We start from the raw sequence: 26,492 nt of genomic DNA, 5'->3' as shown, positions 1-26,492 counted from the left end.
CCCAGGTTATTGCTTCACATTAAAGTTTTGAAGCCTCATTGGGAAGACATGGTACATTCAAATCCAGTAGGTGTTCCTCCATTAGGCCGCTCTTGGCCATCAGCTCCTCAGCCCATTAGAGTCCCAGATGGGCCAGCTGGTCTCCTAGCAGATTCTTGAGGCGCAGATGACAGGGAGGTTTTGACGTGGCGTGGTGGGGGTGGCAGATGGTTAGGGAGACTGTCCTGGGGGGCTCCCCTGCACACCCTGTGTACTGAAGGAAGAGTGTTACTGGAGAGGGATCGCAGGCCAGCCAGAGAGCCCTGGTGTCCGTACCAGTTTTGCCCATGGCGTCCCTGTTTGGCCCTCATGACCCTGCTGCAGGCTGTGTTGTCTCTCTCTCCCCCGGGCTTCCTCCTAGTCATTTCCTTCCCTCTTTTGTTCTCCATCAGTTCTCAGTCCTTTCTCTCTCCCACCTTCCCTTCCACACCCCCAGCCATTTGTCACTGCAGCTCCTGGCACCTGTGAAGGCATCCTGGGTCTGTCCTTCCTCACCAGCTGCCTGTCTGTCAGTCTTCCTCCTTGCTTCTGGCCTCTTCCTTTCTCCTTCCGTTTCCACTCTGTGCTTTATCCTTGGTATTGTCTGGCATGCCATAGAATTTAAGAGGGTTATTCAAAGCTTTATGTACCCATGACTCTAAATAAATATAGTTTGATTGGGTCATTAAAAATGTTCTTTAATGGAGTCAGAAACTTAAAATGTTTTACACTTAGCTGAATTTATATATTCAAAATATTTTATTTCATTAAATAAACAATGGGGACGTGAATTTTAAAATACTAACTATATTGTAGATTGCCCCACTTTTCCATTCAGGGAATCTTTGCAGCTGTAATCACTACGCAAGAGAGAAAGAGAGACCCTAGGGAAGGTGTCAGGGTTGACTGTTTTCATGTCACACCTCGCAATGAGTACTAACCATTCTTTGAATCACTGCTTGGAGTCTTTTCTTAGCCTCAACAATACTAACGGTCTCTTGTTCTCTTTTTTGTTGTGTGCATGTCCCCGTGCTTGTGTACATGGTGGCTCCGGCAATTCCAGGACGAAGTCCTGACCGTGATCAGAAGAGTGGATGACAACTGGGCAGAAGGAATGCTGGGGGACAAGGTTGGGATTTTCCCCCTCTTGTACGTGGAGGTAAGGCCATGCTGCCACGCCCGCTGCTGCTTTCACCCTGGGGTTTGTTTCACTAGTCCAGGGATGACCTGAGCTTGGAGCCTCCTTTTCTAAGAGAGAAGGAAGCTACTTCACAATAGTATAAGGTCGGATAGACTTGTAAGATGCACGGTTTCCAGAACACTTTGTAAGCTTCCATTTGTGCGTTTGCTTCAGCTCCCAGGGGGTGTTCTTCATCCTGCTGCTTAAGATCCGAGAACTTGATGCATGAATACCACTTGCCGTGCAATCTAGAAGTCAAAAAACTGAGCTCCCAGACATTTTTAGCCAATGGAACTTTTTCCCAGGCAGACTGTTACAGGGATACTCAAAGACATACATGAGAATGTTCACGGAAACTTGATTATGATGGCCCCAGGCTGGAAGCAGTTCAAATGTCCATCAACTGTGGAATGGATAAAGTGTGGTATGTCCATATGATGGACTGCTACCCAGCAGTGAAAATGAACAAAAGATTACTACGTTTTCTAGATTTTTGAAAGAAGCCAGACACAAAAGAGCATATGCTGTAGGATTTTTTTAAAGGAAGTTCCAAAGCAGGCCCGACTACCTCGGGGTAATAGACGTCAGAGCAGCGGTGCCTTCGAGGGCAGATTGACTGGAAGAGGCAAGGAGGCTTCTGGGATGTGGAGGTGTTTTAGATCTTAGTTTGGGGAGTGGCTACACAGTTGTAGCAGCTGTAAAATGGTGTCCAGTTAACATTGGTGCACTCTTTTTTACACTGCAATTTAGGAAGCTAGGGAAAAATGTTAGAGGGAACCCCAAGGCAGGTAACAGTAGCATCCACCCCTTGCTGATGGCTGAGTCAGGCCCATCAGCTACCCCCTTCTCTGGAGGAGGGTCAGGCATCATCAGGGAGGCCAAGACTGTGGGCGCAGGGCTGGGAAACCAACCAGCTGGGCTTCTGACAGCTCTCCTTGGTTCCGCAGTCATACGCAAAGTCACTGGCAAGTTGCCCATCTGTGCCTTCCCAGGGTTGATTGCCTAGCCACTGGAGATGTGCCTTTCGAATACTCTTCCCTCCAGGATGTAGGGCGTCTCCTTCATCTCTCTGGCTCTGTGGCCTTTTGTGCCCCATACTGGCCCTCACAGGGCCACCTCTGCTCTGAGCACAGCCTCCTTACACCCTGTATGTTTCCTCAGATAGGACAGCCCTGTGGCCCTTGAGGCTCAGGGGCCTGGCCCTCCTCCCAGGAGCCATGGCAGGGGCGTCACTCCTCCTTGTCCTGCACCTTCCTGGGCAGGGCTGCAGCCTGTGCAGTGCCTAGCCCCACACCATCGCCCTAGGAGCCCTGGCCGCAGCCACAGTGCCACCTCAGATGCTCAGAAACAGACTCCTGGGTTCTCTGCAACAACCAGTGACACCAGAAGCCCCAAACGGGGATTGCTGAGGACCGTTTTTCACTGTTTTTATATCGATTCCCTTTTGAGGTGCTTGAAATATGGAACAAAAGGCCACTGTGACTCTTGCCTCGTACATAGCCTTAGGGTGTGTCCTGGTGGGTTGGAAAGTTAGCCCAGACTGTTGTCCTCTTTGAGGCCGAGCAGGTGTGTGAGATCAGAGTGGTCAGAGCTGGGGTATTCTGCAGGCTTGGAACCCGAGCTAGACTGGTGCCACGAGGGAGCCTGGGGCTTCCTTCTCCGGATGCCACTCAGGCAGATGGCACAGTTTGGAGTGTACTTTATGCCAAGAGATGGGGCTGGTGCTCCTGAAGGAATGTGGTGGACCCGTGCTCCTGCAGGACTGACTGACAGAGAGCTCTCCTCCAGCCCATTCAGCTGGGGTTTGAAGCGTGTACAGGGTGCAGGTTTGTGGGCAGGCATCCGACTGGGGTCCTGTGGGGCAGCGGGGACTTCCGCCCCACCTGGGCTCCCCACCAGTCAGTTCAGGCCGATGCTTGATGGACTGCAGTGGATCTGTAAGAAGTGGACGAGAACTTTTGCGCTGCAGACCGTATAGTCCTCTCCCACCTGGGGCTATTTCTTCACCCTGGGCTTTTTGGGCAGGCACAGTGGGACAAATGGACTAAAACTGGCCTGGAGCTGGCCTGACCCTCCGCTGCTGGCGGCCTGTATCCTGAGAAGGCAGTGCTGTCTCCAGAAATGTCCATACTTCCTGGTGTACTGTGGAAATCATCCTCTCCCCCAGGTACCCACCTGCCCACTGGTCATGGGCACTGCATCTGTGTGTGCACCTGCCGCCTCATCCTCCCCACCCCCGTGCACCTTTCCTGCCCGGGCCTTGACTTTCCTCACTGCCCTTCCAGCTCCTCTTCCTCCTTCCCAGCCCACAGTCCTGCGCCCTGGAACCTGCCTCCTTGTTCTTTTCTCCCCACTGGTTTTATGAGCAGTCACCGTTCAGCAGCCGTCTTCACATGGGAACTCATGGCATGTGTCACTGACTCCTGCCCATTCGTCAGAGGACTGCTGAGCAGGACACTCTCACTGGTGTCTACCCAGGACAGAGAGAAGAGCAGGCAAGGGGTGCTCTTGCCCTTGGGGAATAAACCCAGACGCAAGACAGGGCCTTCCTTTTGTGTCTCCAGTCCTTGACAGGGCAGAATTATTGCAGTCGTTTTGGTTTTTCAGAAGGCACTGTTCCAATAGGAGTGAGAATGATTCCATCTGAGGGAATTCTGCAGGCCTGGGGACGGGGGAGCCCCTTCCTTGGTGTGTGAGGGCTGTGGTGGACCAGTGGCGGGGTCAGTGCACTGTGGGAACACAGAGGAGGTGTTCGGTCATTCCCGAGTCTTGCCACGGCTTGGCTGGGTCCAACTTTGGCATCCCCACCCTGTAGCATGAGTGCTCCAACGGGAGGTCTTGCCAAGCCAGCCCCATTCTCCTTTTCCATGGGGCTCCAAGATGGCATGCTTGGGGTCTGCCGTTCCTGAGAGCAGGGCCTGTGCCTCACGGGCAATGGCAGCCCCAGTGGCAGGACCACGAGTGGGCCATGGGACAGCTCAGGGCATCGTGGGCTTCAGAGGTGGACCCAGTGGGACCCAACACCACACACTAGACATGTGACCTTTGACAAGTTCCTTAACTTTCCTGGGCCTCAGTTTCCTCTCTCAAACGAGGGCAGTGACACGGGCCTCGGGGTAGTCATGTGGCTTAAAGACAGTAACAGAGTGCACAGACCAGGCTGCCATGAGGTCGGCTCCTCGTAGGGGCTGTCTGCTTTGTTTCGTTATCGTAAATGTTTGCTGAATGACTGACTCCTCGCTGGCCCGTTCGGGCGTCTGTTGAATGTCTTTGTGTGGTTCCTGGGCTTGGGCTTCATTTGGCCTCGCATCCCAGAGTGTTTTCTCACAAGTGCTCATTTTGGCTCCCCCAGCGGCTGGGGGCTCTTTGAGGGTAGGTGTGCCCCCGTCCATGCAGGCAGGACAGCCCCAGCCGCGGCTTCCTAAGCTGAGCAGTTAGCAGTTGGATAACGTCAACAAGACAGGCGACACAGCATTCCAGTGCTGGTGATAGGAGCGGCAGCTTGCTTGCACGCTGTCCTTGAGCAGCATGGGTGGGAGTCAGCTCCGTCCAGAGACAGGACGCAGGGCTGTGCTCTCCCGTCCTGCCGAGGCCCGGGAGGGACTTGCATGCAGTCTTAGAAGGCACATTAGCAGATTTGCCCGTGATGCTTGTCTGTAGGAAAACCTCTCCATGGGGCCAGAATTCAGATGCCAAAGACGTAATAGGCTGGAACCGCAGTTGTAAAGAATGGTGAAATGTAGTAAGCATAGGTGTCAGGTTCTGCCCTCACGCTCTGAAAACCAGTTGTTCAAGCAGCGTAATGCCGAGAGCTAGATCACCAGCAGTTAATAAAAAGAGCCCGAAGTTAGTGGGGGCTGCGGTGGTGCTTTGTTTACTGGGGGGGACTTTTACAGATTAGCTCCTCAGCGTGATCGCTGTGTGTGACCGGCTACCTCGGGGACGCGCCGTGTAGGGCACAGCCTCATGGACACTCATGCCCTGCCACGCGCAGAAACAGCCCGCATCACCTCTGCCTGGGCAGCAAAAGGAGGAGGGTCTGAGGAGGGTCCCCCTTCCCGACTTCCCCTCCGTGTCCCGGTGACAAGGGTGAAGGGCGGCCGCTCTGTGCCTAAGATGGCCCCGAGTCTGTGGCGTGTTGACAGGCAGGGGTGGTGGAGGGCGTGGAAGGCCGGTGGCAGCAGCCAGCCCACTCTGCCGGGCAGTGCCCTGCTCAGGGCCAGAGAGAGCTCTTGGCGCCCTCAGGTCTGGTTTGGGAGAAGAGGGCGGTGGTGGTTCCCTGGGGGAAGGTCTCCCCTCCCCTCAGCGACTAGGGTGCCCTGAGAGCTGACACTGTGCTCCTGGTCTGTTCACTCACTGTCTGCTTTTATTTGCACAGCTTCTCAGAGGGTGTTATGGGTGAGAAGTTGTCCCCCTATTTGGCAGGTGAGAAATATGGAGCCCAAGTGGGATGGTACCGTGCACCGGGGCTTGGCCACCTGACCTCAGCCTGGCTCTTTCCCAGTGTGGATGGGCATGCACTGAAGTGGGGAGGAGTTCTCTTGACCTGGAAGGAGGCATGGCTTGCTGCCATGGAATGCCTCAGGGCTCTTCTGGAAATATAGCGTTGCAGGGAAAACTTCTCTTGTGAACTCGGGAGGTCTTGCATAGCCCAGCGTGCGTGTGCCCCTGCACACACACACGGGCAGGGCTGGCTTGAGATGGGAGAGGCTGAAGCACATGGTGACTGTGGGTCAGGGGCAGCCTCTGCTGGACTCAGAAATGGGAAGTGGAAATAGGGGCACAGACGAATTGGCAGAGCTGCTGGTGACCTGTGAGCGTCTGGTAATTCAGAGAAAGCACCCTCGCGTCAGTGGATTTAGTCAGATCCCCCCGGGATCTGGGGACAGCAGGAGATGGAGACTTTCTCTTGCCTTCTGTGACCATGGCTGTGTGAGCACACGGTGTCCCACGTTTGCCACAGACATGGGCCACTCCACCATTCTCCCCAGTGCTGGACATGGAGATCCGAGTGTCCAGGCTTCCTCTCTGTGGCTTGTCAAGCCCATTGCTTTGGGATACAAGCCAATAGAATTTCAGTGGTGGCGAAGGCTACCTCACCCTTGCACCTGACCCACGGGAGACAGAAGGGCCTGAGCTCTGAGGATGTCCAGCCTTGGCTGCTGCTGCAGAGGGAGCGGTCAGGTCTTGTGTGGAGGGCTGAGCAGACATTCTCCAGGGGCCTGCTATCCAGTGGGGTCCCCAGTCGAGAGGAGTCCAGACGCCTGGCAGGAATTTTCAAATGTGTCTACAGCCACTTTCTGAGTGCCTGTCCCACGTCTGGCAAGCCTGTGCCCTGTGGGGGCTGTGGCAGGCAGGGCCATGGGCTAGCTGGGTCTGTGGCTCATTTCCCCCTGGAGACTGTGTGGGTGGAGTGCCACCAGGGATCCCCAAGAACCATCCACAGGCCTGTGGCTCCTTGGGCCAACTCTCCAACCCCACCACTGCCCTACGCGGCAGGCTCGAGTCTGCGGCCGACTGACGAGGAGGGGTCCGACCCTGGCGCCCCAGCCCTGCTCACTGCCCCCAGCCACATGGCCTTCCTCTGTCTCCTGACAGCCCAGGGCCCTCCCTGCCTTGGCATAGCGCGGGGAGCCAGCACGGGCACCAATCCACCTGGCTCCAGACTTTCATCCCGTGCCTCATTGTCCTCATCTGTGTTCTAGAGTAATTACCGCGCCCACCTCACTGGGTTCTGCTGAGGATAAAATTAACAAGTGCAGTGCACAGAACGGTGCCTGGCACAGAGTCAGACCATGTGCTAGAAATTATCATCACTTTTCGTATTATCTTTAGACCCTACACAATCCAGTGCCTCCGAGTCACCTCGCTGTGTGGACAGCAGCAAGAGGCCATGAGTCTCCTTGCAAAATTGCATTTTTGTGCTGGACTTTTGTTCTTGAGGCCATCACATGAATGAGGAAGAAGGCTTTGACCCTTAAAAAAAAGTTTGGAGCAGTCTTCCCTTTCGTTCAAAGCGAAGGGAAACGGTGATTTGTAGAATGAATATCCATTAACTGTGTAGGGAAGGGAGCCTTGTCTGGAATGATCGAGCTTTCAGAAAAGGGGCGCCCCTTGCCACACTGCAGGCAGAGCATGGGATCAGTGATTCAGTGTGGGAAGGGCCTGCACCAGTCACTGGTCTGCTGGAAGGAAGGCAGATTCTGAGCAGCAGACTGGGCTGGAGAGGCCCCAGCATCCCTGGGCGCCCAGTACCCCTACCCCCCAGCACAGCGAGACCAGACGGTTAATTTATGCTTCCGTAAACCTTTTTGTATTTGAAAGAGGATGAATGTGTGATTAAATTCTGCTCTTGTTTGTATTTCTTGTTGCTAAATTTGCAATGCAGTTCCTGTGCTAATGTTCTTAAATATGTAAATTTGGAGGAGAATTTACTGGGTTATCTTTGGGGTTTTAGTCAAGGTAAGTCTTCATACTCTGTTCTTGGATCCAGCTGAGAAAAAGATGAGTGTCTGAGAGATGGAAATTGAAATATTAACTTTATTATCAATAAATCTCAGTAGGAGAATATAGATCAGATCTGGGACAAGGGAACTTGCTGGTTCCTCACCCTCAAGCATAGACCTTGGGACCTCCCAACCCAAGAGAGAGTCGAGACTGAAAACTGACACCTGCCTAGAATTGCTCCTGAGCCAGAGCTGGGAGAGTGGAAAGAGGAGAATGACCTCCAGGCCCTATGGCTTCTGATAGATTAGCTCCACCTGGCCAGTGCAGGTGGTCTGAGACAGTGAAGATCTCCCTCAGTTAGGGAGGCATATAGAGTGTTCACAGATGAAATTATGTGGTTTGTGCAATTTGCTTTGAAACACCCCAGAAAAACAGTGAAGGAGGGCAGGCGGTGCAGGAGTCGAGAATGGCAGAATGGTGCTGGTGGCTGAAGCTGAGTGATGGGTGCCTCTTTCTACTTTTGTGTCTGTTATAAAAAGTTAAAAAGTCCTGCGTCAGGCCTTGCTGCCCCTGCAGTCAGGTAGCTGATGGGGGGATGAGAGAAGAGGCCAAGAGTGCTGTCCAGCGTGCATCACTCTGCCTCTGCCAGGAAGGCAGACGCTCCTGACGCAGGGGTAGCGGCTGCGCCTGGCCTGCAGTGGAGGTGTGCTGCGCCCACCTCGTCCTCTGCTCACCTCTCTCTGCTTCCGGTTTCCTTCCATCTTGGCCTGGTGGATTCCTTCCACCTTCTGAGCTCTGTGGTGCTCTCGCGGCAGCCCCCATGGGAGCACGATGCCGGGCAGCTCCCTGAGGATTCTGGAGTCTCCCTAAGGCATGTGACCGCAGTCTGTGCCCCTATATCAAGACACTGCTGCTCAGCGGGCGAAACCAGACCAGCTGGAGGAGGAGACCTGTGCTGGGCCTTCCCTGAAACGTCGTGCTCCTCAAAGGGACTGTGTTTCCACTAAACTGAAAAGCACCAAAGTCTTTTATGGCGCCTCATGCTTTGTACAAAATGGAAAAAGATATGTTCCTGCTGCAACTCAGGAAGCCTCACGGTTGGTTGACAGATTGCCCAGCCAAGGCTGCTCTTTTCTTTAGTTTTTCATGACTTTATGATTGTAAAAGTAGTACCTGGCTATTGTTCAAAATAGGGAGATTCAGAAAGTGTAAAAAAGAAAATTAAAATCACCTACAATCCTACCAGTAAATGTAAATACACGTGCAGGAAGAGAGTGAAATGTTAGCATGTTGTTCTGTTTCCTTTATTCATTCCTATGTATAAATTTACATATATTTTGAACAAATTTGGGATTGTGCAGCACCAGTATTCTATCTTGCTTTTTTCATTAAATTGTGAGAATTTTCCAATGATGTTCTTGCGGTAGCTTCAAAGGCCTCACCCCACATTCTGTTCTCAGCACAGCAGTCAGGGCTCCTGCTGAATGTGTGTTGGTTGTCCCTCTGCTGTGTAGACCTCCCAGCCCCTCCCCCATCTCACTCCAGGAAAATCAGGACCGGCCTCCGCAGGATCCATCACCTTGACCTCACTCTACCCACGAGCTCGTTCCAGCCACTCTGGCTTCCTTGCTCCTCCCCAGACACACCAGCCTTGCCTACTCCCACCACAGGGTCCTGGCACCTGCTGTTCCTGCCTCTCTGTCGCTCCTCCCCCAGATGTCAGTCCCCCTGCTGTGTCTCCTGCAGGTCTTGTGTCCCAGGTCACTTGCTCTAAGCCCCCTGTGTTACCACACTGCCCTCCCCACCAGCACATCTCCTGCTCCTGCTGTCTTCTCCATACACCCCTCACCACCTGACACACTAGCTGCTTGTAATCCAATGCTTACTGCCTTACTCTCTGGGTCTCCCTGAGACAGGAGTTCTGTCTGATTTTTCACCAATGTGCCTTCAGTGCCAAGCAGAGGCCCTGGCACACAGTAGGCATCGAATACATGTGTGCTCTATGATCAGAGCCCTTCTCCTTCTCTAGCACCAACCCCAGGTGGTTGGGGTCTGTCCTCCCCGGGCCAGTCCACCTGGTCTCAGCCCCCTGCTGCCGCACTGACCCCGGAACCCTAACAAACCGCCCAGACCTTCCTCCGCAGCCTCTGCACCAGCTCCATAGAACGCACCCCTCGCTGCTCAGGAGCTCACAGAGCTTCAAGCCACAGCCAGCTTCTGTTCAGCCTGGGGTCTGCACAGCCCGAGCCCACTTACTTCTGACCCTGCACACACAGCGTATGCACACATACACCTGCACGTCTCCCCTGCCTTGAAATACTCATGTCACATTTGGCCCCTGTCCATAACCATGGAAATTAAATTCCTTCTCCATTTAGCCCAATCTCTCTCTAATAGATCTTTTATTCAGTGTGCACTTATGAGTATTCTTAAGCCCCTTTTGTGACCATGGAGTACATCCTTAGGAAAAGTTCTTTTCATGAAAAAGCTTCACCAGCACATACTGTGCACTGCTCCAAGGTGCCTGGGGAGAGACTGGAGTGAAGCCAGGGCACCCCGTGGGCTGCCTGCCTCTAGCTGCTGGGTCGCGTGTGAAGTGGGCGTGAGTCGCAGCTCCCTCCAGGAGTTGCTGAAGGCACGTGTGACCATGCTGAGCGCAGTGTTCAGGTCGTTCTCCATGAGTAGGCACCCTCGCATACACTTGCAGATGTTAGCTGCATTCATGCATTGATTAGGTACTTATTGTACACCTCCTGTGTGCCCAGCACTAAGCTTGTTAACCACCTGTGAAATAAGACGGCTGTTTGTAAGTGGACGAAGGAGCCTCTGATTTTCAGAATTCTGTATCAGCTCGGAGGTCTTGATTGTCTTGTAGTTACAAGGGTTGTCCTGAGATCTCAGAGAGAGAGTGAGCCAGAGAAAGAGAGACTGAGGGAGAAGGGGAGGGAGAGACATGGAGAAATGGAGAGAGAGGGTGGAAATGCTTGCTGTCTGGAAGCCAAGTGGTTGGAGGCTTAAATTAAGAGGTGGTGAAGTGGCAGGTGGCGTGTCAAGCCCACAGTAGCAGAACAGTTCAGTGGAGGCCTGGCTGGAGCTTCATGAACCATGGCTGAGCATTTTTCTGTCCCTCGGCCACACTGGGATCCTCCAGGGGCAGTGTCCTGGGCCTCGCCTGATCTTGGGAGCTGATTTTTCTGTCCCGGGGAAGCTGTGTATGGGGTGCTTGCCTGCTGCAGGTGCACAAATGTCCCATAGGGGAGGAAGACATTTCCTCTACCCACTCTGGGTCCTTCTGGCTGGACAATGAATTAAATTCACATAAGACAGAGTAACAGGAGAAAATCAAACAAAGCTTTGTAACATGTATACATGGGAGAGACTCAGGAAAACTAAGCAACTCGCCAAAATGGCCGAGGTTCTCATCTTAAATACCCTCCTCAGCTAGAGGCAAAGGAGGATGTTGGGGGTGGGGGGAGTCAGTTATGGGAGAGTACCAGAAAAGTACAGTAAACAAGAGTGAGGTTATATGCAGATTTAAGTCCTTGCCTCCTGCATTGATGAGAGTTCCTAGAGATAAGGTCATCCCCCCTCCTTCCTGGTACAGAGAGGGAGACACCTTTACAGATGGAGATTTCCCTTACAAATGTAAATGTCTCTTACAAAGGGTAACTTCTGCTTTTCAGAGTTTCTCTTGTCTGCAGTTTTTAAAAGTAACCAGCCCAAAATAATCCTCATGCCAAAGAGACGTATTTTGGGGTGACCAATTCCAGTCCCCCGCAGTCCCATCCGCTTCCCAGGTGCCATGTGAGGACAGATGGGGCCCTCAGCGCCACCCGCAGGATCAGAAACCCAGCATAGCTGGCAAGTGTGTTCAAGGATGGGGCAGGGGGACACAGGAAGGGCTGGGTGGATTCCAAATGAGGAGTGTTTCCAAACCCATGTCTCCTGCAGGGGGCGCACGCTGAGGGCCCCAGAAAGGCTCCTGGCTGTTGGAGCCACGTGGGGCCAGGGTACTGCTACTAGCTGCACAGGTGCCTATTTTCCACCCAGGCCAATGGGAAGAAGAGGTTTTATGTCTCATTGGGTCTCTTCTGCCCTCGATGCCAGTGGCTGTCAGTGTTTTTGGATTGAGACTGACAAATAAAAATGGCAAGCAATAGGATATATTGGAGTATATGAGGAAGCCATTTGGTATAAACCTAATTCGGCCTGACTTTTTTTTTTTTCAAAAGGGCCTGAGTGTGGCTATTGAGCACGCATTGCATATCTACTTAGACATTTCCTATGGCGAGAACAAAGGCCCTTGAGATAAAGGTGCAACTTTCCCCCACATTAGCATTTCCTTAGGGATAAGCATTTTTCCTTAGGCTAGGAACTGATTGCTGCACTCACCTCCCAGCTCACCTGTGATCACCCAGCTGGAGACAACAGACTGCCACCCTGCTGTGTTCACCGAGACAGCAGACCTACCTGCTATTTCCATCAATCACTGTGCCGACAGAGTAGTCTCGCGACTATTGTAAAAGGGACATTTCAATCCTATGTGAAACATCCTCTTTGAGGGTATATAACCACCCTTATACCCCGACTTCTTTGGAGTGCTCTGTTCCTTTGTGGAAAGACTCTCCCGGGTTATAATCCTCAGATTTAAGCTCAGAATAAACTCACCCAAATTTTCATTTATAGATTGGTTATGGATTATTTTCGTCGACAAGACTCAGGGAGAAATGCCTTTCCATCCCCACCATGGGCGCGCACCCCAGTGTGTACGTGAAACTGAACGGACACTTCCTGGGGCTGCTTCACCCAGCCTGCTGAGGCTTTCTGACAGTGTCTCTTCTAATCTGGGTCACTTTTTAAAAAGCGCTGGTCAGGGCCCCCTAAATCAATAGGTACAAACGACTGCTCTTAGGGATACACACAGCTCTGTGAGTAAGGAAAGGAAATATTAGACCTTCTATTGACATTTGTTATTTAAGAATTTTTAACTTAGTTTTATTTTCTATTTTGTGTGGCTTTATGATGCATATAATATAGTGGCACACTAGAAAATATGTCATTTATCGGAGGTGTGTTCCCAGAAATGCTTTCCTGACAGGGGTGCACAGTCACTGAAGATGTTAGAGGCCCCTGGCCTGGGTCATCGCTGGTGGCCTGGCCCTGGGGTCCACCGGTGAAGCTGCCCCTGCCTGCTGGCTTCTGAACTCTATGCCAGCCATGTCCCCTTACAGTGCTCCCCTGCTCCTTCCTCAGCCACCTACGACCTGTGACCTGTGCAGCAGAAGGACCCTGTGAGGTGTTTACTTCAGTCCTCTGCTTAAAATGGCCAGAAATGCCTTGGCCAGCACACTGGGGACGTGATGGCTCTGTAGGAGGCCCCTCACCCCGCCTGTGCGCTGAGGTCTGCCACCTTCCCACAGAGAGACGCCCCTCGGGGCTTCTTGCAGAAATGGAGAATAAGTGGTGCCTTTTGTTTCCTGAAAAACAACCTTTTTTCTCCTTTTATCTGCAGGCAAAATTATCACAGGGTCTTTATGCTAATCGAGAATAAGTGGTGCCTTTTGTTTCCTGAAAAACAACCTTTTTTCTCCTTTTATCTGCAGGCAAAATTATCACAGGGTCTTTATGCTAATCTCAGCGCTTCCAGGAGGTGTCCTCTGGCTCATGGATGTCCCCCGCCAAGGCTCTAATCCTCACTCTTTGCTGCTCATGAGCCTTTTCTCTGACTTGGACACGTTCTCAGCAAATGAGAGAAGTTTTCTGTTTTTTCATTTTAATCTATATCAGACTCCTTCTGGAATCTTTCTTCTCATGGGCCCTGATACTGAAATGAGACCGTGATGCTGGCACAGGAAAGGAACATCACTCAGTGTCAGAGGCTGACCTCAGAGGGGAAGCCTCATTCCCCATGGCAGTTGGGTGAGTGCCCAGGAAGGGAGGGTGGCAGCTCTGCACAGAGGCCCAGAGAGGGGTGCTGTGCGTGTTTTCTGGTTGTAGTGAAGACCACTCACCAAGCAAGGGTGCGCTGACCCTCTCTTGCAGGCCCTCCTGGGACTGGCGGTGGTGGCGAGGTTGTTCCTGGGCTCGCTGCCGTGCCGCAGGTGTGCGTAGAGGACACGGCCCCCCTCTGTCTGCCCTGCCGGCAGCAGGGCCTTGAGGTTCCAGTGGGGATGCTGCCGTCGTCGGCACGAGGGCACGGGGCTGGGGCAGATTTGCCGAAGTGGTCCAAGGCTCGGCCAGACGGCCCCAGCTGCTAGCCATCGTGGCGGGTGAGGCAGCCCCCGCGTGCTCTTCCAGGCGCTGGCGGAGTGGCACGGCCCACTGCTCATGTAAAGCACCCTGCACCTCACGGAGCTGGGGCTTTGTCCAGTCCTGGATAATGGGATGCGGAAACAAGTGTCATGTCCCGGTCTCCTTACTTTAGCTGTTAGGCATTATCTCTTCTAAAATCCGCGCCTGTACTAGTCTTTGCATGCAAGGTTGGGCAACTGCTGTACAGTTCAGCTGTCCATCTACGTTTGTCTTCATTGCTGGATAGTTCTTGTCTTCAATCTCAATTATCTGAATAGTTGCCTCAGTTCCCCAGCCCACCTTGACAACATAACTGCAGCCTCACCTGTCCCTTCAGTCACCTCGAGAGGGAAGCAACGTGTGAATGCAACACAGAGAGGACAGCATGGAAAAGAGGCAGCTGCCCTGTGCTTGTGCAGTGTGGGTCGCAGGTGGGACTCCCAGCAGCCGGGACCATGGCCCCGCGTCTGGGTTTCCGCTACCCTGCTGCAGGGCTTCTGGCCTTGCTGACCACTCTGTAAAAGGTTTAATTCTAAGGATGGGGATCAGCTCAAGGTAGAAGCCTCTCCCGTGGCAGGTGCGCAGCAAACACTTGGGGTTGCGTGAGAGAGCGCCAGGCCGGGGTGCTGGTGCGGGCATTACAGGCGTCCAGGCTTCCACATCCCCAGTGAATGCAAGCTTGGCATTGTTAGCAGACCTTGAGCTCGCCGCCACGGCTCTGAAGTACAAGGTGGGAGCAGATGACCCCCGCCCTTGGAAACCGTCGCTGAAGACCTCCCAGTGCGAGACTCTGCCCGCCCTAATTTTCATGCCAACAAGAAGATCTGATTTATAAAGACCCACATTTGAATCTCCAAGATGAAGCCAGCTCTCTCCAGTTGCCAAAGGCATAGATGCCCCTCAATGAATATGTTAGTTTTTTAACCTAAAGGTGTAGCAAGATCAGAAAAGCATCCTCATGCTCTGCAGTAGGAGTTCATGATGGTGGATCCAATGAGATGTGGTGGGAAGGTGTGAGCAGTAGCGATAGTGCCAGTGAACTGTGTGATTTGGAACAAGTCATTTAAACTCTCTCCACCTCAGTTCCTCATCTGTAAAATGCCATTTTTTAAAAAAATCTAGTTGCAACCTAGCATGACCCAGGGAAGTACAGAGTGCTGTGGGATTGTGAAGGAAGGGCCATCACAGAGCATGAATAATGATAGCCTCTTCCATTTTTTTTTTTGGTGAGGAAGATTGGTCCTGAGCTAACATCTGTTGCCAATCTTCCTCTTTTTTTCTTTTTCTTTTTTTTGCTCCCCAAAGCCCCAGAACATAGTTGTATATCCTAGTTGCACGTCCTTCCAGTTCCTCTGTGTGGGATGCCACCTCAGCATGGCTTGATGAGTGGGGCTAGGTCTGTGTCCAGGATCCAAACCTCTGAACCCTGGGCTGCTGAAGTAGAGCTTGTGACCTTAACCACTCTGCCACAGGGCCCGCTCCCTAAAATGGCCATGTTGATGTGGCCTCAGCCGTTGACATCCAGGTCAGATGAGCCCCTGTGGTGCTGTGGGAGATGTGCATGGCCTGTGGCCATCCACAGGCTGCCTGCTTCAACAGCTCAGGCAGTCAGCTGTTGAGAGCACTTATTTCAGCCTTTCCCTTCTAAAGCTCTAGCTGTGCTCAGAGGCTGCCTTCCGGGAGGAGGGTGAGGGTGCCAGAGTTGAAAGGGAATCCTCTATCCCACCAGCCCTGTGGACGATAGCCATGGAGAGCATGGGTGTTCACGGCTGGGACGCGCCGACGAAGATGCCGCACCGTCTCCGCTGCCCCCTCAGGGAGGCGGGAGCACTCGAGATTTCCCCCGACCCGGTTCCAGGCTGGTAAAGGCCATTCCTCGACCACTCTGAGTTTGAGAAATCATAGGCCGACCACCAGGCTCAGTGACCTGTACTGTGCTCGGCCACTGGGGCGGGAGGCATGGATCAAAGGCAGATGCCGAGCCAGAGCCGCTGACATCGGCCATGTGGATGTTTCCGGGGGAGGCTGCCTCCATGGTGAAGCCCAGGTTGCAAAGCAGTGTTCTAGAAGCTCCAGAGTCAAAGGGCTCCGCCCACAGCAGTAGCCTCATCTCCGGGGGCTGGTAGAGTTGCAGGAATTTGGGGCACCATCCCAGACCTGTTGAACTGGAATCTGTGTCTTTGACAACTCCCTAATAATTGGACACACCCTGAAGGATGAACTTCACTCGAGCAGGCTCTCCTGTTACCTGCAGCATCCTCATGACCTCGCACAGGGCCTGGGACGTGGGGGGTGCTCAGAGGACATCTGTCGTCTGACGGGGCATCCGGAGATGCGCTGGTTGCCTCCCTTTCGAGTCATAAGCAGCTGCCCTCCAGCCTGCTTGCCCCCTGGCTCCCTGGGTTTCCATGCAGGGGAGATACACATCCCTCCCTGGTGTCGCAGTCGCAGCTCTGTTGCCTGTGCTGTGGGTGTGCTGAAGACTGGACTTCCTGCTCTGGGGCAGGACGGAGGTCTGTGTGCACATCTCTTTCCTGATATTTTTCTTAAGAACTGCTGGGCACCTGCCACCCCACTGTGCTTCCCTTCATATCATCCCGTCGGTCTGTCTTTCCAACCTTATTTCTCCTTTAAAGATTCCTCCTACATACATTCAGTGTAAAGTCCTCTCATCAGAACCAGTGGTTTCAGGGCAACTGCTCTGGCTAGGCCCCCAGATCTGGGCTTTCCTGGACCAAGTTCCCAAATCAGGCACTGGCCCCGGGCTCAGCACGGGCTGCCGGGGCTCTGTGAGCCTGCAGACGGGAGAACCTTTTATCTTTAACCTGGTCCCCAAAGTCAGGTGCAGCTGGGGTGCTACGACTAACTCCAGTGTAAGAGACTGTCCTGTGGGACTATGGAAACAATGGAGAGAAGAAACTCTTCAGTTCTTCTTCCATTTCTGGGTGTTCCTATGGTTGGAGGAAAGAGTGGTTGTGGAGCTGATAAAGTTGGTGACACAAAGTCCCGGGAAGAGGGTCGCTAAACCCGAGGCAGAACACAGAGTCCCTGACAGGGGAGCAAACCTGGCTGCCTGTCACATCCCCATTGGCGAGACTGCACCTGTGGTGGAGGAAATGCACCTGACCGTGAGCTGCACCCCCTGTCTGATGCCACATTCCCAGGAGTGTCCGGATGATGGGTTGGCTCCTAGAGAGGGACTTGCACAGAGGCTTCGGAGCAGGTCCTGTGATGGGGCCTCCTTTCCAGTGCCGGGGACAGGCCACGTAATAACAAACAAGCTCAAGACTTTTAAATGTTGGTGCTACCACTTCGTTTCCAATTGTATGGAAGTTAAAAATGTCCTCTGTTTCTATCAAAATACAGTCACAACTGGAATTATTGGATCCATTGGTTAACGACTGATTGTTTTGTTGTGTGAATGAAGAAGCAGTCTGTGTGTCTGTGTGCCTGTCCGTGTGGGCTGGGGGCATCACCTGCGGGACAAATCTGGTGATCATCTGTGTGCGTGCAGGTGGCGCGGCAGAGCCTTTCATCCCAAGATGAGCATCTCGGCAGGGGAGGGGAGCGTCCAGAGGCAGAGGCCCAGGAAGCACTGGTCCACCTCATCACACACCACTGCTTCACAGCTGGCAGTCAGCAGCCAGTCACAGAAGATTCTAGCATTCTGGTTGTGGGGGACTGAGGAGGAAGCCTCCCACGTTCGTTCACTGCCTCCTCGGCCCTCCTTCAGGAACTCGGTCTAATGGGCCAGCATCCCCCGGCCTGGCAAGGCGGGCCTGCAGCGCCCTGACGGGGGACACAGATCCATCTGGTTTCCCTGTGGTGTGGAGGCCTGTGGGCGAGAGGAGAGGAGTGTGAAGAACCCGGAAATCGTGCTGCCCCTTGCCAGTCTGATGCGGAAGGTGCTGTTGCAGGCGGATGCTGGCAGGTGACGGCGTCCTGCAATAACTGGCCCCTGTGGACGTGTGGGCAGAGAGGCCTTCTAGCTGCGATGGCACCGGGTCTGCCAGCTGCCAGACCCAGCCTTGGATGCCGTGCGGTGTGGCTGAGTGTGGCTCGTTGGGAAGATAGCCAGCTTCCTGGCCGTGAGTTTCGCCTGCAGGCCTGAGTCACAGAGGAGCAGCACTCGCCTTGGATTCTGCAGACCCGTGGTCGGTCTATTTGCCACCGTGCCTGTCCAGGCAGGTCTAGCAAACCGGGGTCTCCAGTCATGGTCGGCGTTACTGGCTAGTCCTATATACGTATGGCTCCAACAAGAAGCCACTGGTCACAGAAGCAAAGATTTGGGGAACAAGATAAAACTGAACTGCTTCTCTTCATCGGAGGGCCCTTCCCTGGAGTCTCCTTTCCCCGCAGAGACAGATGGTAGGGACTCTGCACTCCCGAGGAAATGCACGAATTCACCTCTTGGAGCAGAATTTCTTGCTTTTAATACTCCTACTTTGTTGAAAGCACCTATCTTTAATGGAGATTTACTTGCCCAGCTTCCAGCACCTGGCCTGGGCTCTGGGTTGTTCAGGCACGAGTGAGAGGCATGTGTCCCCTACCCCAGTCCTCCATCCAGGCGGAGAGGCAGGATGGTCCAGTGCCAGCAGCCTCTGGAGACACGTGCTGAGGACTGACGCATGCACTGCTGAGCCGCCTGGCAGTCGGTGAGCGATGGCAGAGCTTTCTCGGCTGCTGTGGTGTCAGCTCAGATTATGGTTCCGTGTGGTGTGTTCTGGGCGAACCTCCACCTGACCTGGATTTCCTGATTTTGAAAATAGAGTTTCTGATACCAACTCAACAGAGTCACAGGGAAATTAAGACACTCTGAGTCTGTTGCTTGGGGGAGGAACAGGACTGTTTCAGCCAGCCTCAGGCGTTACCAGTGGTGTTATTTCTGAATAATAAGGTTCCAAGTGGAGACATTGGCAGCGAGGGGTTAGACTGTGTTCCGAGGGTGACAAACAAGGTGTTGTGCTGTTGCTTCCAGCTTCTCTATTTTACTCCTGGCCCCGCAGCAGGGTGCAGAACACTGGGGTCCAGGAGGCCGGCCCTTGGGTGTTTGGAGCACCCCTCGCAGGGCTGTGGAGGGAGCAGGACTGGTTGTGCTTTGAGCTGGCACTGCTGAGAAAGCAAATGAATGAGCCATAAAATAGAGCAACACAGCTGAGCCTGGCTGGAGGACACGTTTCAAAGGAAGTAATCCTGGACTTAGATCACATATTTTGGGGCCTGGAGAGTTTTTCATAACCGCCCTCTGAAAGACAAGTGTTTGTCATGGAAATGCTGACAGCCCCACGCCTGGGCCGTGGGCAGCGCCCGGCCGTGTAGCTGCCACTGATGCGTGAGCTCACAGAGGCGGCACCGCTCATGGGCTTGTCTCTTTAACGCGTCAACAACATGCTCTCAGCTGCAGCCCCGGGTGGTGTGTGCTGAGTGAGGGCTGGGGGAACTTCCTAACCCAGGCCTGTGGCAGAGCACGCCGCACAAGGGGGGCCTGCCCCCTTCAGCCCACTTCTGCTCAGCGAGAAGGAGGACGTGGGCCAGGCTCCCGCCGGGGACCTGCTGCTCCACGGCTCGTCCCAGTTAGCCTTTGCCAGCCTGTGGGATCTCCCGCCTCTCTGGTCTCCCATCCCGTCCCATCTGAACCTCATGCACCCTCCAGACCCTGTTCAGTGCCTTCTGCATGGAGCCTTCGACCTGCCCCGTGGCCTCTGTTGACCACCCCTCTCCAGATTGTGCCTTGTCCTTGGCACCAAACTGCGCCTGCTGTCCTTGCATTTGCTCCCGTTGGCCCTTTTGTGACACCTTTGGGATCCCTTTTGCTGCAGGTGTGTGTAGCGTTCCAGGAGGCCCCCCGTGCTGCCTCTCCCCTCCCCTCTCAGGCAGGCAGCCACCCTCGGCGGCAGGAGACCTGCACGAGGCAGCCCAGCACTACAGGGAGGTGTCAGCGGCTGACCCGGAAGGCCCCCCTACCTGCCCTCTCCACCAGCAGCCTGAGGCCTCTCCATCAGAAGTCCCTTCAGCCCAGGCCGCTGCGCAGGGGAAGCTGTACCCCGCCTGCATGCGGGGCAAGGGCGCAGGTGGGGGCCGCCAGCACGGGGACGTCCCCTTGCTGATGCTTCCCGGGACAGCACAGCTTGGCCAGTGTGAAGAAGGGAGATAAGTCTGTGGTGTGCCCTACTCCACTCTCACTGGCCCTCGCCCTGCCCTGGTGGCTCCTCCCCCGGACACTCCATGCCACAGTTGGGCCCTGGCAGCAGACTGTGGGTGGACAGTCCCGGCCACAGTGAGTCCCATCCCAGGTTCTACACAGGGGACTGGCTCCAGGGTCACCTTTGACCCCATGGTGCTCTGTGGAGGCCTGCTTGTGGGTCTGGGGGTCTCTTCAGACCCTGAGGCACCTGCTGGGCCTTGACCTGGCATGGCTAGCTCTGCCTGGACACACCAAAGCTCTGGGTCTCTGAGCCTGAGGCCCATGGGTCAGCTCGGCCCTGCTGGCCTCCAGTGTTCACTCTGTGGTGGGAGTTCTCCCTGCCCCCATGCACGGGTGTCTTCTAAAGTCCCCTCCCCTGATTGTGGGAGGACTGTGAGGGTGTTCTGCTGACGGCAGCTCGAATCCTGGTGGGCAGTGGGTCCACTCAGCCTTCTGGACTGCCAGAGACAGCGCATTTCTCTGTCTAGTCCTCCTTTTTCCTTTTCTACTTTTCTTCTCTGATTCTGTCACCATGGCAAGGGCAGCATGCAGCACACATCAGGTGGCTCTTTGCCATCAGAGAGCACTGGTCTGCCAGGGAGAGCACGCCAGCAGGGCATCCTCCCTCCCACCCGCCTCTGGTCCACATTCCAGGAGCCACGCAGACCTCTCTCTGCAGGCGTCTCGGGGATGCTCGCCTGCGCTGGCCTCGGTGGTCACACAGGAGAACCGCGGCCGAGGCCCAGATTGTGAAGCGAATTTTAGGAAAACAGGTGCCTCTTTAGAGTGGAGGGACCTTCCGCCTCAGAGCCACTGAGAAGACATGGGCAGAGAACACATCTGTCTGCCTGGAACGCATGACGGGCCTGGCTCTTTCTGCCAGTTCTGCGTCAGGTGGGGGGTGAGCAGGGCCAGAGCCTGCAGACCCTCAGGCTTCTCTGTCACCTTCAGAAAGCAGAGTCCAGTGGGCAGTGACTGTCCTCAGGGTGTTTCCCTCTGGGAACCATGCAGAGCTTATGTCCGTAGGCTAGAAATTTGGGTCTGTGGTGTCTGGAGAGAAGAAAAAGGGAGCCAGGGGTGGAGAAGCAGCCTTGGAAAGCCGGTGGTGCACTGCCAGGTTCTGCTCTGGTCGCCGTCTGGATACGCGAGAGTGCGGTGGCCTCTGTCCAGAAGCTGGCTAGGACCCATGCCCTGGCATAGAGGTCACTGTGACTGCTGCTGTCCAGCCAGCAGAGCCCAACCGTGCGGGACAGAGACCATAGGCCAGGTGTTCTGGAGCCCAGGACACCCGCAGCCCTTTCTGTTTGGTGAAGAGAAAATAAAAAGCAACAGCTTGCGTTCCCTCATGTTTGACTCTGTCAGAGGGCTGCTGGCATTTACTCAATTTCTCCTACTTCCGGAAGGATGAAGGGGAAAGATGGAATTTGACAGGCATCTATTAGCATAATAGCATTTATTTGACCTGTCTTGTGGAGGTGATCCCAAGCTGATTCTCACATCACATTTTCTTCCTGGCCACACTGAACACACAATACCTAGTTCCTTCTGCTCCCTTCCTTCAGTTGCCAAAAGTTCCCCTTTAGATATGAACTTAAGTTGAGCCAAGCACAGCCTAAGAGGAAAGGGGCTCCATCGTACACCTTGAATGGAAGACTTGCTCAAGATGTGAGAATGAGGGGGACACGATGGTTCCTAGATGGTGAATTGACCGTTTATCCGAACTTAAGCCCACGTGAGCACAGGCTCCTCCTCAGCCTCCAGGAGCCCCCAGTACAGCCTGAGATGGAAGGCTGTGTTGGCGGCCTGGACACTGACCCCCGTTTCCACAGGTGCTCATGGGAGCACCTCCATCCCACTTTTCCTGATAAGCACCAAGCAGGATCAAACCTTCACCAAAACAAACTCTTCCCTGTAAAAGCACCTGCTGTTTCGTGGGACAGGTGGGGAGGAAAGGGAAGGAGGAGTGTCCCATCCTTGCAGAATCTCCAGATGCGGGTCAGGTCAGCTCTGAGTCCTGATACCCTGAGTGGAGTCTTTTGCTGGAAAGAGCATCCACAGCTCCCACTCACCAGGCCCACTGTCCTGCCACCTGTGGTCCTCGTGTTTAGAGAGTGCATTCTGGTCCCACGCCTGGAGATCTCCTCCCAGAGGGACCAGAGTTCTGCAGGGCGCACCAGGACTCTGTTGTCTTGGTGGACGTAGGACTGCTGGCTGGCGTTTCTTCCCCCTCTCCGTCGGGTCCCTTGCTCTCTGCAGGTCTGCATCTGCACCCCACAATGGGCAGTCCAGGAAAGGAGGGGGCTACACTGGGGCAGACACGGTAGCCAGCCCTTGGAAAACACGGCTGCTCCAGGAGCCTTTCCATATAATCTGCAGATGTCACTCCGGCCTTCCTCGTGCTTTGTCATGGCACTTTTCATACTGGATGCCCCATTAGAAAGACCTGACCGCTCTGAACGCATTGTCCGTTTTTAAATGTGAGCCCAGGCTGGGAGAGCACAGAGCTGGACGTAGATGTGACCATTGCCTGATGAAATCTCCTTCTCCCCCTTTCTCACCTAGCTCAACGACTCCGCCAAGCAGCTCATGGAGTTGGACAAGCCATGCCCAGCTGCTGTGTCTGGCTGCCATGCCTCGTTGCCCTCTGACCCTCGCTCGGCGGCCAGTGTGGCCCCAGGGCCCACGGTAAGCAGCACAGGGGCAGTCAGTGCCTTTCAGCGGCGTGTGGACAGCAAGAAGAATACCAAGAAACGCCACTCGTTCACCGCGCTCAGCGTGTCGCACAAGTCCTCTCAGGCCTCCAGCCACAGGCATTCCATGGAAATCAGTGCCCCGGTGTTGATCAGCTCCAGCGACCCGCGGGCCGCAGCCAGAATCGGGGAGCTGGCTCATCTGTCGTGCAGTGCTCCCACCCAGGTAACGTCCTCAGGGCGTGGATAGGGAGGCGCCAGGTATGCACCCCTGGGGTCTGGGGCCTCCATCTTCAGCTCCATGCTCAGCATCCTGTCCCCTACACGAGCAAGAAGGAGCCATGGCAGCAGTGCCCTTTGGGGTCGACTGTGGCTCCTTCTCACAGCCTAGCCTTGGGGGCCCCCAAGGCCATGGTAGGAGGTGTGTCTCCCTGTCATAACCAGAGTGAACATGCGACTGGTGCTCCCCGCGTTCAGAAGATGACCTAGTGGTGTGTGAGGTGCTTTTGATGGCCCACGACACAGCCTTTGAATTACACAGGTTCACTGCACGGGAGGTGTCCCATCTTAGCCCATCGAGCTGTGCCGTGGAGAACACCTTGGTTTGGTGCCAGTGTGCTTTTAGCATCTCTGGGACACTTGCTGACTTCCTTCCCTTTCAACAAAGAGAGAAGGGCCAGAGCTCAGAACTAGAGTTAACTACATTGTTTAGTACTTTCATTATTTTTACAGATATCTTCTATTTCTAGATATGGCGCTGGTTCCATTCCACTAGTAAGATAAAGGAGAGGGGAGGGACATTTTTCTCAATCAACCAGCCAAAGGTGGCCCTGGAGCCCCCAGGCCCATGCTTGCCCATGGGGTATCTGGTCCCTACGTCCTGTAATTCGTGGGTAATAAGTCCAGGGCTCAGGCTCCCTCAGTGTCTCCAGGGGGTTCTGAAACAGGAGTGAGTAGGGCCCGTGGACGTTAGCAGAGCTCTCTGGCACTCTCTTCCTGCACCCTGCAGGCTTGCACGCCTAGGTGCAGGATCTGGTGTTCTCTCTGCCTCTCCCTCATGCTCACCTGGTCTCAACCTTCCTGCTGCCATGGCTCTGAATTAATAGGAACAGAGGGAGCATTCCTGGACTCTGCAGTCTGAGTGTACTGTAGATAGCCCCCAGGGCAGAAAGGGAACAGATATTTTTTGCTTGAGGAAGATTGTCCCTGAGCTAACATCTGTATCAATCTTCCTCTATTTTGTATGTGGGACGCCACTGCAGTGTGGCTTGATGAGTGGTGTGCAGGTCCGAGCCCAGGATCTGAAACTGTGAACCCCAGGCTGCCAGAGTAGAGCACATGAATGTAACCACTGCACCACCAGGCAGGCCCCAGGAATAGATTTTGAAAAAGATTTGCGCCCCACTTTTTTCCACCATGAGTTCAGTGCTGAATTACTTGTGCTAGAGATGATGGGGACCCTGGGACCCATTTTCCAGCAGTTATACTTGAAGTGAAAGTTGTGACCAGGCTCTGGACTTTAGTGGGCTCATCAAAAGGGGTGAGAGATCAAGCCAGAGGTTCCCACTGTCTCCTTTTCTGCTGTAATTCAACTATTGGGAGACAGGGTGGCACTGGGCAGCTGTGAGTTAAGGGCAAGCCACCGTATGCTGCGATCTGCGGGCACCAGCCTGCTGTCTGAGGTCGGGCTGCACCCAGAGACCAGCCCCCCGGGCTCTGCCATCCACCCTGGCACTGTCTTCCTGGTTCTTTATGGCTTGGCCTCATGCGTCACACTGGGACGTCCACCCCCTGGCCCACCTGAGGACTCCCCCAGGGTTGCTAAGGGCGTGCCAGGCAGGTCCTGCAGTTGGTCACGGTGCCACATGTATCCCCCTACCCCATGCCAGACACACTCTGCAAGGGGAACTCAGTCCCAGAGTTCTGTGCTTGGGGGCAAACTGGGACTTTCTGGTCATGCACCTGGAGAAACCCAGCGTCATTGCAGGCAAGTGTTCATCCAGGAGTGGAGGCCTCCGCATGCCAGGCTGACGTCATGGGGACAGGCTCTGGGATGGCACAGCAGAAGCATTGAGGCTCCTCAGTACCCAGGGGCATGGGGCAATTCCAGCTGGCCCCAGCGAGTGTCTAGCCAGCCTCCTACCACCCGGCAGCCCCTCGAGACTCGTTGTGTCCATCCAGGCTGTGACAGGTGTATTCACCAACAGGATGAGTTCTTAGCCCCCGTGAGATGAATAAGACTGGTCATCTAGCACCCAGGCCAGGTCTGCCCGCACGGGTGCACCCCCTTGCCTACACACCCAGGGCTTCTTGAGCTGTGAGGAGCAGAGGTTTCGTAAGGCCTTGAGTCCTGGATCCCAGTGAATTTTCTTCTGGAGATCAAGGGTGGCTACTGTCACTGACAGTCACTGAGCCTTCACTGAACATTGCAAAGGATCCATAGCAAGCTCCAAGCTGCAGCCCTGGCTGCCTGGAAGCACAGCCAGCTGGAGGGGAGAGGAGACCTTGGGTGAGTGGCTCCAGCTGAGTTCACCTGTGAGACAGGCCCTGATGGTGCCACACACGCATGTGCAGGAATCTACAGATCAGACGGGAACACCCAACGTGAGACGATTGTGCTGCTATTTAATTGACTTGATTCTAAAACCCTATGGAGGAAGATGCCCACCCTCACCCACACACGAGCATCGGTGTGGCGGTGCACTTGGGGGGGACACGTGGACAGGGAGCCCTTGGTAGCTGAGTTCTGGTTCATCAACATCACTGCCTCTTCTTGCGCTCTTGTGTGTTTCTTCAAAATGAAGAGCAAGTAGGGGCTGTGGTTTCTATGGACATAGCTCTACAAAGGCATTTTCTCTGCTTCTCAGACTGAACGCAGTGAGCATCCTTAGGCCGAAGCCTCAGGGTCCTAGCGCAGGGAGGCACGTCCAGAGAGCCGGGGGTGTGCTTGCTCCCACGGCCCCGCCCAGTCTCCTCCCTGTTCTGATCTCACCTCCCACTGGGCTTCTTGGCACATCTCAGCTTCCTGCCCTGCGTGGCACTCTCCCCATCGGGAGAGCCAGGAGGTTTCATGATCTCCATTCATAGATGAGGAAACTGAGGCCCCGAGGGCGTGAGTAACGTCTCAGCCTGTGCTGTCCGACAGCCCTCCCTGCCCCCTGGCTCCCGTCAGGAGTGGTGTGGACATGAGTCTGGGACATGGATATCATTTAACTCTTTCTCTTCTGTAAGATGTACAGGGTTGCCCTCAGGCCAGAGACGAAGCAGGAGCACACTAGCCAGGCCCTGCAGAGCCGCTGGCGCTCGCCTCTCCCTCTCCTTAGTCTTAGTCTGGGACCCGGGGAACCTCTCTGAGCCTGAAGAGTTGCCATCAGAGCCAAGTTCAACGCTGTCCTTGCACCTCTTAACCCTGGGAAAGCTGCCCACTCTCTTCTCCTGGAGCCTCAGTTTCCTTGTCTGTTGAGTGGAGCGACGGCAGTCGAGTTGCTGTGAGGGTGAAGTGCATGGACACAGGCTGGCGTCTCCTCATCACAGCACATCATCGTTGGCTGTGGTGGTTCTCTCTGCTGCTCAGGGAATCAGGGAACGAATCACCAGCCCCAAGACATCCGATGTGACACTCGGGACTCCGGGCGCCTCTTCTATTCTAAGCCGCTGCTCTCTGCTCTGAGATTCTCTCTGC

The 26,492-nt window shown here is 54.5% G+C and overlaps 1 protein-coding gene across 5 annotated transcripts in view; it reads left to right on the top strand.

Annotated features, from left to right (window-relative positions):
* SH3RF3 (SH3 domain containing ring finger 3) overlaps positions 1-26,492 on the top strand; it is a 343,617-nt gene that overhangs the window by 214,678 nt on the left and 102,447 nt on the right. For 4 of the 5 annotated variants that reach the window (XM_070511485.1, XM_014829961.3, XM_070511483.1 and 1 more), the window contains 2 exons: positions 1,082-1,177; positions 22,683-23,036. In XM_070511485.1, the coding sequence (XP_070367586.1) occupies positions 1,082-1,177; positions 22,683-23,036 (450 nt within the window). The remainder of the gene's footprint in view (positions 1-1,081; positions 1,178-22,682; positions 23,037-26,492) is intronic. The other variant, XM_070511482.1, reaches the window with a different exon arrangement.

Source organism: Equus asinus, chromosome 6, assembly GCF_041296235.1.
Source record: "Equus asinus isolate D_3611 breed Donkey chromosome 6, EquAss-T2T_v2, whole genome shotgun sequence".
Classification (NCBI taxonomy): domain Eukaryota; kingdom Metazoa; phylum Chordata; class Mammalia; order Perissodactyla; family Equidae; genus Equus; species Equus asinus.
The sequence above is the reverse complement of the archived record's forward strand: the minus strand, read 5'-3'. Positions and strand labels throughout refer to the sequence as shown.